The sequence below is a fragment of the Aulonocara sp. 'chitande type north' Nkhata Bay genome, linkage group LG8 (assembly GCF_057382095.1).
Source record: "Aulonocara sp. 'chitande type north' Nkhata Bay isolate Kocher_YH1m ecotype deep benthic linkage group LG8, A_spYH_male_GT1.1, whole genome shotgun sequence".
Lineage (NCBI taxonomy): Eukaryota > Metazoa > Chordata > Actinopteri > Cichliformes > Cichlidae > Aulonocara > Aulonocara sp. 'chitande type north' Nkhata Bay.
This window is the reverse complement of record NC_141351.1, coordinates 23,440,325-23,452,633: the sequence shown is the minus strand read 5'-3', so window position 1 is coordinate 23,452,633 and position 12,309 is coordinate 23,440,325. Positions and strand designations below refer to the sequence as shown.

Genomic DNA, 12,309 nt, shown 5'->3' with positions numbered 1-12,309 from the left:
AAAAACTGCAGTTTTAAGATCAGCAGTTTGAACAGCTGCATGAAAGTAAAAGTTATTCTGTCACTGCTTTGCTGAGGAAGACCCAAACTGTCATCGTCAGATGAGAGTAAACTGGTTAGGATGTTCAGGAACAACCACCAAGGCTCAAGCCTACCATGAAACTGCCTGAACACCAGCATGGCTGATCACAGTGAAGCAAGGTTTACATCTTCAGGGATTGAGAAGATGCCAAAACAAGAAAGCCCTCCAAAAATCCAAAATCCAATGCTCCAACACCAACACCTTCAAGCTTGACTGAAATTTGAGACTTCCCCTTTACGGACAAGCCAAATGCCTTCTGGAGAAAAGCCTGATTGTTTGGTCACCATGATGTTTGGAGCACAGGTGAGTGATGTGGGTCAGGTCTGTCATGGTGGTGGTGCCATCAAACAAAGTGGATGGAATAATGAAGAAGAAGGACTATTCAATTCAATTGTATTTATATAGCACCAAATCACAAACAAGGCTGTCTCAAGGTGATTTATATTGTAAGGTAAAAACCCTACAATAAAGACTATACATGTATAAACTAATGGCCTCCCCAAAGCACCGACCTCTACGCTTTGATTTGAAAATTTGTGGATTACGATTAAAAGTCGAGTATGTGCCAGGAAACCAACCACTTTAAATTAATTCCACTGATTCTGCCATGAACAGTGGGCAAATGTCCAGACAGAATTATGCCAACAGGCTTGTTGATGGATACAAAAAACATCCGGCCGAGTTGCAACTTGCTAAGGGACATTTAAACTGATATTAGTGGGAGTGAACCTATCATTTTGACCATGTGTGGCTTAGAGAAAATCAAAAAAACTTTATTTGTTTTTGTTTTTTAAAGTCAACAAAGATGTATGTTGCACAATCATTGAACCCTGGAGAAAAAACAGTTTGAAGAAATCATTAAAAGCCCAAAATTACCACAATATTCATGCGTGTCTGTAAACTTCTGACAACAACTGTAGAGAATAGAGGATCCATTTAATTTAACACTATATGGAACATACTAAAACACAACAGAGTGATCAGCTGCTTCCTCTCTGAGGTTGCTTTCATTGCACCTAGGCTCATTCATATCTATCTCCTGCAGTAAATAAATACTGTCTACGTGCAATCAATAAAACATACAACAGCCTACCTGTTGAAGACGCTCCTGCTGCTGATGGAACATAATGAGACAGATGGAAAAGATAGAGAGCTCAGTCAGTAATGGCTCTCTGTCACTCGTGTGTGATTAATACACCCACCCGGTGCAAACGAATCAATAAAAGCTTGCATACAGCATGTCTTCAGTCAAAGCAGAAAGCCCACAGCAAATACAGGTTAGATAAAGACATCATTCAAAATCATAAAGATGGATAAGCAGGCTTTTATTTTCTTGCCTCGTGCAGCAGTACCACACTGAACGCTGCTCTGTGTGGTACTTGAGCTGTTTTAAACATTACCCTGGCTTTCCCCGCAACCGTGCATCTGTTTAACAGATCACAGGACTCTTAAATCTGCCTGTGGTCTGGACGTTCCTTTCATTCTGAAATAGCCAGGATGTAACCATCTTTTTGTTTAAAAAAAGGGGGACATGTTTGCCTCTCGAGCCTTCTTACGATCATGTTGCAGTTCTGGAAGGGGCCGCATATATAACCGTCTGAAAGTAAGCATTGGAAGAAAAAAGCAAAGCCAAAACAGAAACCCAGAAACTCTGTTTTCCAGTGAAGATACTGAAAGAAACGCACAAACATACAGAGCAGCAGCAGGAAGCTTTGGTCACTTTGAAAAATACACTTATCAACTTTCTTCTGTGAGAGTTATCTAAGAATAAGAAGTCATAAAGGTTCCTCTGGCATCAGTGACGACTCACCATCAGCTTTTATGTCATTTTACAGCGTGCAAGGTTGAGCAGGGCGACTTTTAACCAAAATCATTACCCTTCTCTAAACCTCACCAAGTAGTTTTTGTGCCTAAAACTAACCAACTAACCAAACAATGTGTGAAAGCGAAAGAAAATGGATATGAACAACAAAATCCACAGAAAAAAGTGAAGCTTGCAACAATCTTAACAACATTGGAGGAATTTCTGAGAATAACCAGAGTGTTTAATGGTCTGGGAAGAACGTGCTGAAACACTAACACTGTTCTCACGTCTGTACACGCAAAATAAAGACAATATTAGCTACAGTCAACCAGCTTAGCATATAATGAGCTATGTTATAATGGTAACAGAGACAACTAGCTGACATGATAGTTATAGGTGCAAAATCATATAATTTTAACTTTGCTTTACTGCCGTGTCTCTTAATGCATATCTGTGGAGACAGAAGGTCAGTCCACTAATAAATTCATTAGAACTCCCCGAATTTTCAATTTGGTATCTATTTCCGATGGAATTTTCCTTTTTCTTCCTCTTCCCAAAATGGGATACCAACTTTGGTCTCCTGCATGCACTCAACCTCAAATTTTGTGAGCATTTCAAATGTGAATGAAGTCGACCTCTTCTGTAGTCTCAACCGGCAGATGGCCCCGCCCCTCCCTGAGCCTGGTTCAGCCGGAGGTTTCTTCCTGTTAAAAGGGAGTTTTTCCTTCCCACTGTCACCAAAGTGCTTGTCATAGGGGGTCTCTGTATGTATTATTTTAGGGTCTACCTTACAATATAAAGCACCTTGAGGCAACTGTTGTTGTGATTTGGTGCTATATAAATAAAACTGAATTGAATTGTAGTTCACATGAGAAAACCTTCTTTTAATAAATAACTGAGTGTTACAGGACTTGTCAGGGGGCCTCCTGCTTCCACTACATACATAACCCACGTAAACAAGTGGAGTCTCATGCTAAGCTAAGCTAAACTAACAGCTGTAGCTGCACATCTCATCGAGTAAGTGTATTTCTCAAAATGTCCTGCTATTCTTTTAACGATGCTGGGGAAACAAAAGGAAGCACGAGCAGCAGAAAAGAGGCAGCAGCTCAGCGTCTGGAGGCGTACCGAGTTGCCCCTCGTCTTTGCTCACGGTGCTCTCTGTATCTTCAGCTCCTGCTTTCTCTGCAGGCGCCTCTGCTGTTGGATAAATGGATCTCAGTCAAACATCAACAGGAATTGTTAAAGTCTAATCTGACACTTCATCAGGTTCACACAGCTCAGGCTAATGTTGTGTTTACTACCACACGTCAGCAGCTTCAGAAGCTGTTAAAGAGATCAAGGAGGTTTTTCAGCCCGATGACTTCCCACCTCGCTTCGCTTTGAAAAAGCTGTCAGTCTCAGTATTTATGATCAAAGCCTGCTCGACCCGGGCTGGAGTGACGCTACTGTGGCCACATCGTACAGGCACAGAGGGGCATTGTTTTCCATGTTAGTCACTGATCTGTTCATGTTCGCTGGCTCTTATTGCACTCTGTGTGGTAACAACACAACTCGCTGTAGAATCAGGCAAATCAAAAGGTTTTAGCAAGAAAACTCAAACTTGAATCATAAAAGTTTAGAGTTAGGGAGCAAAAGAAAACCAGCAAACCAAGACGAGCGTTTCTCTCAATAGAGCTCTAAATGAAGAAGATAAATCAAGTGATGATTTGCACACAAACTGAACCATGCTAAATAAGAGCTAAAACACGGGTTAAGCTGCAGCTCAGGCTTCATGTCAGAAGTGCAGGCGGGCGTACCGGGCTGCGCCTCGTCATCACAGTGGCTGCTGTCTGGCTGAGAGAGCTCAGACACAGAATTCACCCCATTCTCACTGAGTGCTGCTTCATCCTCTGCAAATCAAAGGTAAACTGGAGGTCAAAGCCGAGGTAATCGTGACAGAAACTTGGAAAAAACCAACCACACACGCTGCTTAGAGGTCAACTGTGAAGCAGAATTCAAAATGGTTAAAAGGCATCAGCGGCAGTCTGACATTTAAACCCAGAACCATGAAAAGTCTTCAGTCGGCTCTGTTTAAGGAGGTAACACATTTATTCACAGTCTACTCACCTTAAAACAATAAATACTGAACTACAGCAGAGCTACTGCCTCGATTTTCCAAAAAGGAAGACTATTTCTGGAACGATGCATTCAGACAGCATCGCCAGCCTCAGCTTGACTGAGGGCTACATGGCAGATTTGGATTATGTTAAGGTCCGGTTTAGAAAACTAGACATATATTTCCTGGATTATACTGTTGTGTGTTCATCAGGTCATCCTCACATACAATCTGCTTCATGTAAAGACTTCAGCAAATCACCAAAAATCCAGACAGCCTAGACGTTTACCCCATTTTGTTAGTCACAAGTATCAGCAGTGTTGGGAGAGTAGATAAAAACAATAGCCTAAAATGTTTGTGTTTTATTAATGAATTATTTATAATAAATAAAAGTCTGGCAGTCAGTTTAGGTCGTATTTGGTGCCCTTGTTTTGCTGTACACCACTTACAGGATATCAGACTATCTTAAATTAATTAGATAATTTAATTAGATAATTATGTTTTTCAGATTTTGACACTAACAAATTTTAACGGGAAGGTTGTTTCATGTCTGCAGCATCCAGACACAGTGGGGATGTGTCACCAAGGCAACCAAAAAACGCCTGGAGGCGTACCACGTCTTTGATGACACCGCCAAAATGTTAAAATCTGTCCCGTTATGGACTCGGACGGTGTAATTCTGTAATTCTGTAATAAATCAACATTATGGGATTAATTATGAAACTCTGTTTATAATCTCTTAATTATCTAATTTTAGAATTGTTATTACAATAATATTTATGAGGCATTAGATCAGGAAAGTCTCTAACTCTCTTAATTATGACATTTTAAACCCATAACTATGAGATTACAGTTGAAAACAAAATTAAAACACTAAATTATCTCTTGTTTGTATCGCACTTCCTTGCAGATCAATAGATACAGTTTTGAAAGCTCCAATTTTGTATGCATCACTCCAAAGAACTAAGCAAAGCACCTCTAAAGCATCAGATGGCTAAAAGCTCTAAATATCCTAAACGAACTAATCTCACTTTACAAATACGTCACTTTCCACACACCACATCTGCTGCTTAAAGGGATACTCACTTTGTGTTTCACTGCTGATACATGTGTTGTTTACCCCTGCAGATGGACCTGACTCTGTGCGCTGCTTCCTGTTAGCACATAAGATGATGGGAAATGGAAACGGGGAGAACGAATGCACTAGTGAGGGCTGTAAACTGGGGAAAGCTAGGCTACGTACTAATTAGCCATGTGGTTGATTTGGGTAGATTAGAAAAAAAGGGGAGAACACATTGCTGAGAGGTCTGACACTGCTTATTCGCTCTGTGACGAATAAATCTGTCCAAACACAGTGAAGCAAACACGATGCATCTTTAGCCATTTATCTGCTCTTCGTTTACGTTTCAGGCATCAAATGGAGCTTTCTGAAAATGCTTTCTGTGCTGCGTTAAAGGCCCGATTGTTTATGGACTGAATTGCGAGCGAACAGTGGAGCTGGATGGAGACGGGGCTCTTTCTCAGGGGTCTGACCCAGATGCCCGGATTACAGAGCACAGTGCAGCTGCAGTCGAGCATGTCTTCTATCCATTATGTAAGAGATTAAAACAAAGCTCTGTAGAAACTCAGGAGCTCGGCCTCCACCCAGACGACAGTGAAATTTGGTTTAACTCTACTTTTAAATTCTTCTCTTTGACATTCTTTGATGTCTATTCTAGGATTAAAGCTTTAATTAGAAACCCTTTACCTGTGAGCCCCACACACAGCTAATACATGCATTTCATACGTTGTTAAAACACATTAAATTGTAGTTTAATGTAATAATTAATATAAAGCATTTAAATCCTCTAATGAAGACAAACTGGATTTTACAATTTGGCAACTGTGTTTAATTAAGATGTCATAATCTGTTTACATAACAGCCTCTTTCCATCAGTGCTACAAAGGAAAACGACAAATCATTTACTCCAGGCTTTTATATGCTTATAAATGCTAAATAGGTAAGAAACTTAATAATAAAAGTGTTTATTGCACAAAAGAGCAAAGCTGTTTATTCTTTAGCACAAAGTTTCATTTATATTTAAATATTAAAACATTTTACATAACTTCCACTCAAACATGCTGTAATTTCAGAGACATTTTTACAGTTCGCTATAATTAGCAGCTAGCTCAGTCTATGTGATGTGATCATAGAGTTTGATTACAGCCTGCTAACGGCTCTCCTCCTATTTATCCACATGTAACATTTAGCCTCAGTGTTAGCAGTGACGCAGTGATCAATCAGTCAGTTTTATTACAGGGTGGGATCATGGTGGCTACGTCCATCGTTGATCCCTTTTCAGGAAGCTGTTATTAACACAAGGAAGATAATACCTCAGAGGTTTTATTGTTGTGGGCACCTCACAAACCTTTAGAGCTTAACTGCAGATGAAGAGCGGTTGACAACAAGTACGAATTTAGCATTTTTCACATTTCATAATCAGACGGATTTTTGTTGCTGGTGTACAAAATGAGTTTGTACTTCTGTAGGTCAGTTTTCATCAGACTAATAATATATAAGTCTTCGGGTATATTCAGAGACAACACGTTCTCACTCCAAAAGCGTAACATTTTACGCTAGGTGACAAATCGTCAACATATTACGTTTTCGGCTTCCTAAATATGAGAACCGTATGGACTCAATCTACACATGTTCGCTCTTTTTCTTCAAATCGCTTAGAAACACGCTATTTAACATCATTAAAGTCCTGGTTAAGGTCAGGAAAAAGGTTAGGTTTAGGGCTGGAATACAGGGCTGGAACGTCTATTACTGTGGGAGCGTCATTGCACTGGATTTCGGCCATAACCTGCCGCGTACCATAAGAACGCCGAAGGTCAAAACGTCGTGACAAAACGTCGGCATGTTACGCCTCGGGAGTGAGAACGGGCTGTCAGAGAACGTGTGGTACACACCAGCACTGGACACTCGACTGTGAGCCTCAGTGTAGGTGGACAACGGAGGGAAAATATGGAATGATATTAAAATGATTCATATTACACTGATTTTTACTTAAAGTTCAACTTAGCTAAGTTTTTACAGTTAATTATTTGTGGTAATAAAAGTAAGTGATAAAAAGGAGGTGATAGATCATCGATAGGCCTCTCCTGTTCCTACAGTCTGAGCTGAACATATAAAGCCCTCACACGAGCTGATCCCGGATATTAAACCAAAACCAACGCGATGGCTCACTTGCACAGTTTTTCCTCATACTACAAAAACCACATTTATACAAAAAAGTTGCCGTTGTCTCAATTTTTTCCTTAAAAATAATACTTTTCCAAGAGTTTCCAGAGGTGTTGTATCACGTTGGATCCCCCTGATTGCATAAACCCGCTCTATGCTTTTATACTGATGAAGAGTGGGGTCATGTAATTTCCTGTCTTCCCTCTACTAGAGGGGCGGCTAGCTACGATCAATGAGAAGCGTGGAATTGACAGATTCTTTGGACGTGCACCATCAGATAATCTTTTGTATCCTTGGAAACTGAACATGCGTAGGTCTAACAGCACAAAAATAGCATCATCTCTACTCGTGCTGTGAGAAATAATGGTTTGCAGACAGAAGAAAAGAAAGCTGCTCATTGTTTAATCCAAATCATCTGCCAACCAAAGTGCAGCAACATCTCACAGCTCTCTGTCATCAGACTGATTTCAGACCCACCAGTGGAGCTCAGAGGATTCACAAGTTGAGCTGAAGCTGGAAAAAGATCTCATTAAAGACACTTTCTTGTCATTTTTAGTGAGTTTGCAGTTGTGTGTTGGGTCCTATTTTGCTTCCAGACTGTATTTCTAATGTCTGACCTTTCATTTTGACTCCGTTCTCCTGGTGGTGCTGATCCTTGATGGTCATGTTGGCTAAGGAGCTGCTCATGGTGTCTCCAGAACTGTAGCTGTTCGCGTTGTTCACGTACTCCATTGCCAGTCGCGGGTCGGGCTGCAGGAAGAAAAAAGCAAATTAATGAAGTACTGAAGGTCCAGGGTGTGTCACGTTACACATGTCAGCTGAAAGTAGCTGACAAGCAAGAAAATGGCTGTAATGATGGCGCACTTAACAGACACTTTGTCTTCCGGCCTGCAGAACAAGCCCGTCACCACAGAATGTAAACAGACACTGTGCCTGTGAAAACCTTGTTATTTATACATCCTGACGTGGGGTCAGCGCTTCAGGTTACAGCCTCACAGACAAAAATAGTGCCCTCTGCCCATGTGCACGCTGTCCTCGCTGTGACAGGGCTGCACTTCCTAAACACCCACTGACTAACTGCAACAACAAGTGCAGCCACGTCTCAGCCGTGGCAGGCAGGTCATCAGGATGCAAACGCTCCCCACTATACAACACAACACTGACGCTCCTTCAACCGCCGAGATGTGAATTGCGTCCAATCTCATAAAAAGAGGATTACATGTCAGATTAAACCCGAGCCTCTGGTTACATCAGCGCTTTTCAGCTTGAATCATATTTTTTCCCTCTCCTCTGACACAAACACACACACGCGGACAGTGTGGACAGCTTATGCCGTAATCAGTCTGTGCATCCAAACTGCATGCCCCGAGTTTGTTTGGTGATGCAGATTTGGCAGCTTCTGGCCTTCGGTTTCGCCCTCATGTCTACTTTGGCACATAAACATGACACTTTAATCTCTGAGATGTACAATACAGCTTAAAGCGGCTATTATAGTAGCACATAAAATTGTCAAAGTAGTCACGGAAATAAAACAGCAAGTGCAAAAACTGCTGCTTCTAACTCAGCGAGGGAAAGTGGATTTCCTCAAGAATGAAAGTGAAAGTTTGGCCCATTTAATGCTTTATCCTTCTGGGCTTTTCTCTGTTACTGCATTTATTCAGCCGATACAGTTACTCGTTACTTTACAGATTAAGATTTATACATGAAAATACTATGAGCAGCTTATAAAATCGTAATAACCTCATGAACGCTTATTAAAAAAGAAAAACCTGCTCCATCTTCTGCTGCCCTTACTTTAGCTCGATGCTACCGAAATGTCCAGACCTCGCTCACACTAACCACCTCCCCCACTTCTTTCTGGGAGGTTCTGCCCACAGATGTAAGTTAGCTGAGAGACAGAGTGTCTCTATGTCCTGGATCTGCTGCTGGGCCTCCTCCTCATCTAAACACATCACCCAAGAGTTGTTCAGGAGCATGCCAGCCGCATACGGAAACACCTGAACTCTCTGCTTTTACTGAAAACAAATCTCACGAATTCCTGTGACGCCACCTGATGCAAACGTCGTCTTAAGAGCAGCAGCGCCTGAACTGTTGCTATAGTTACCCACCCTATAAAACCCACCCTAAAGGCACGCTCAGCCCAGCTATGCGACCTTCCCTCTGTGTACCTTCATGTCTCCTGACCTTGGGTGTTTAAACAGCGCTCCACATTCAGCACAGATGACAGAAAAGGGACAAGGTGGAAACAAGATCAGGCTTAAGCACCACAGAGAGGCTCGTTTTCACAAAGAAGCTCAATTCTCCTCATAGTTCAATTACACAGAGAATTCATCCAATCACCTGCTGTGAGTTCGTCAAAGCCTGATAGATATTGTCTGTAAAGGTTCTCAGTCATCCAGGTCATCGTAGTTACTTGTGAATAGTGAGTATTTCCAGCAGAAGAAGTGAGGCAAAATAAAGTGTGGCACTCACTTCTATAGAGGAATAAGATCTATCAGGTCTAAGGAGCTTGGAAAGAAAAGCATCTGAACTTCTTTAAGTTTCTTGTAGACGTTTCACCTCTCAACCGGGAAGCTTCTTCAATTCTAAGAGTCCCCAATTTTAAGCCCAAGGTGTGAAAACAGGCACGGGTCACAATTTACTGAGGTCAATCCTGGGCCATTTGACCTTAGTAAATCACATGATAGAGTGGGGCTAGGTTTCACACAGGTTCACCCACACCAGTTTTCACTCCTTGGCTCATGTGATTAGACAGAGGATCAATACGGGGTCCATGACCCTCTTGGGGACACTCCCATAGGGCTTAAAATCTGGGACTCTCCACATTTGCTCTTAGAACTGAAGAAGCTTGGGCTTTCTTTAAGTTATTAAAAACTCGGCCATGTGGAGCTGAGATACCCAGATAAGTCATTTATACACCCACGACGTAGCTGTTATGTTCATTACCGAATGACTAGGATAAACCTTGTTATAGGACAAAAACAGGAGAGATGGTTCAACAAAAAGAGTCACTAATGTGTGTGATGTACACACAGTATGCTTGGTGTTTACAGTTTAACAGTGAAGGGCTACTTAAACTGTTGTAGCTCACTGCCAGGAGCGAGAAAAGGTGGATGTCAGCTGGAGCCATCCAAAGGCCCAATCCAAAGAGGGCAAACTCTAATGGGCCAATCACAGGACTCCACCTGTCTCAGCATTAAACACAGACTCGCACACTGTCTGGAGAAGCACACCTTAATTTTTCATGTCAACATTAGCCAAGTTGTTGCCATTTCACTCAGCTGTACAGTGGATAAGCTGGTTTCTCAGCTACAGCTACTTTGAGTAGTCAAATTGAATAGAAAAGCGCCAGCCTGTTTATTTGTACTTTAATGATAACAACAACTACATGGATTAAACAACAACTACATGGATTAAACAACAACTACATGGATTAAAAGCAGTTTTATTCTGACAAAAAAACTCATTAACATAGGAGGAGGTCCTAATACATTATATAAGTGTGTATCCCATAGGAGCTCTAATGAATAGTGCACTCTCCCGGTCCTCACACACAGTTCCCCAACAAAACCCTTCATTGTAGCGTTACACATGACAGAATCCAAACAACAAGGAGAAGGCAGCACTCGTGCCAGCAAAGACAATCCCTCCGAGAGGTCGTTCACTCTGCATCCGGGAACTCAGACGGTTGGAGAGCAAACAAACTCGAGTCTGATAAGGAGCAGATCCTTCAGATAATCATGTGTACACGAGCACTGTACGTTAGTGTGAATCATATCCTCTGCCTGAGACAGTAAGGCCAAAATAAAGAATCTATAGCTCAAATACATAACAGATTCACCACATCTAATTTTAAAAATAGAGGCGATCTTAAACCCGTTATCAGAAATGCTCGGGCGGAAGCAGTCCTGTAAACTCTCCTTCCCAAGAGCATTTCACTAATTTCGGTCCTCTGCAAACTTTACAACAGAAACACTTTAGACGGGACCAGCACCTCCTTAATGATTTGAACTGGGACAAAAACACACACACACATTTCACCTGCTGCAGAAAGGGAACGTGACAGCAGTCTTTGTCGCAGCTTCATGAGGGGGAAAAGCCTCAGAGGGCTGCTGATGCAGCTTGTTCCTCTCAGGGGCGTGTGAAAATGTGATCTTGGCACAGACCGTGCCTCTGCAAGGAGCTCGGTCAACAGGGATGTTGACACAGCTCCAAGAGCTCTGAGCACTCAGTGAGACAAGCAGTCTGAAATTAGGTGCGTGTGTGTGTGTGTGTGTGTGTGTGTGTGTGTGTGTGTGTGTGTGTGTGTGTGTGTGTGTGTGCATTTAGCTCAAATTTAGAGCAAGATGCACTTTATTTCCTGTGTTTCTGCTGTTTCCCCTAGTGCGACAATTAAGATAAGTTTGAATCCCTGCAGAATTCCTGATATGTTGCTCATAAAGATTAACCATAAATTGTATATAAAGCTGCAGCCGCACTTTGGCCACTGTCATGTTGGCTTTTAGGGCCAAGAAGGGACCATATTTAAATGTTAATGGGTTGCTAAGTCAGCAGCTAGCAGTAGACACAGGTATCTGTTAAGTGCTTCCAACTAACCAAACAGTAAAACTGAAGAATTTCATTAATCAAAAGTGAAACACAAACTACTTAGATGTGCTGTGCCATGTATTATTTCCCATTAAACACTTTAGCAGCACCAACAGCTTAAACACAATCGAGTGGTGAGGACACCTGCCAATCAAAGAAACCACGCCCATAACTGCAGAATCCAGAGAGACGAGTTATAAAAAGGTTACCCTGTCAGCTGTTATATCTGTAACAGGCTGCAAATGTTTATTTCTGATATAAAGTTGGCTACTAGAAGAACTCCAAACCTGCAAGTCATAATGATCCAGAGTTAAGTGGACTCAGATTTGACTTTACAAACAGTTTGTGCAGCTTCCTTTATAATCTGAACATGTAGAATTACAAATATGCAGCAATCTGGGGACACTTGAATAATGAAAATTATGAAATTGCATTATTCTTAAAGCCGGCCCAAAAAACAGAAAAATATAAAAGGTTTTAGTTGCTAATTATCCTTTATTGACAAATAATAATGAGGGT

General features: G+C 41.6%; 1 protein-coding gene across 17 annotated transcripts in view; it reads right to left on the bottom strand.

The window, feature by feature from the left end:
- The window catches only part of LOC147323813 (microtubule-associated protein tau-like), a 37,321-nt gene that overhangs the window by 19,479 nt on the left and 5,533 nt on the right, over positions 1-12,309 (bottom strand). For 4 of the 17 annotated variants that reach the window (XM_086304428.1, XM_086304410.1, XM_086304416.1 and 1 more), the window contains exons 2-6: positions 7,821-7,953; positions 5,067-5,222; positions 3,682-3,774; positions 3,011-3,082; positions 1,175-1,195 (exon numbers count right to left, since the gene is read on the bottom strand). In XM_086304428.1, coding sequence (XP_086160554.1) covers positions 1,175-1,195; positions 3,011-3,082; positions 3,682-3,774; positions 5,067-5,222; positions 7,821-7,935 — 457 coding nt within the window. In that variant the 5' untranslated portion in view covers positions 7,936-7,953. Of the gene's footprint in view, positions 1-1,174; positions 1,196-3,010; positions 3,083-3,681; positions 3,775-5,066; positions 5,223-7,820; positions 7,954-8,067; positions 8,374-12,309 lie in introns of those variants that run through there. The other 13 variants (XM_086304413.1, XM_086304420.1, XM_086304421.1 and 10 more) reach the window with 11 other exon arrangements.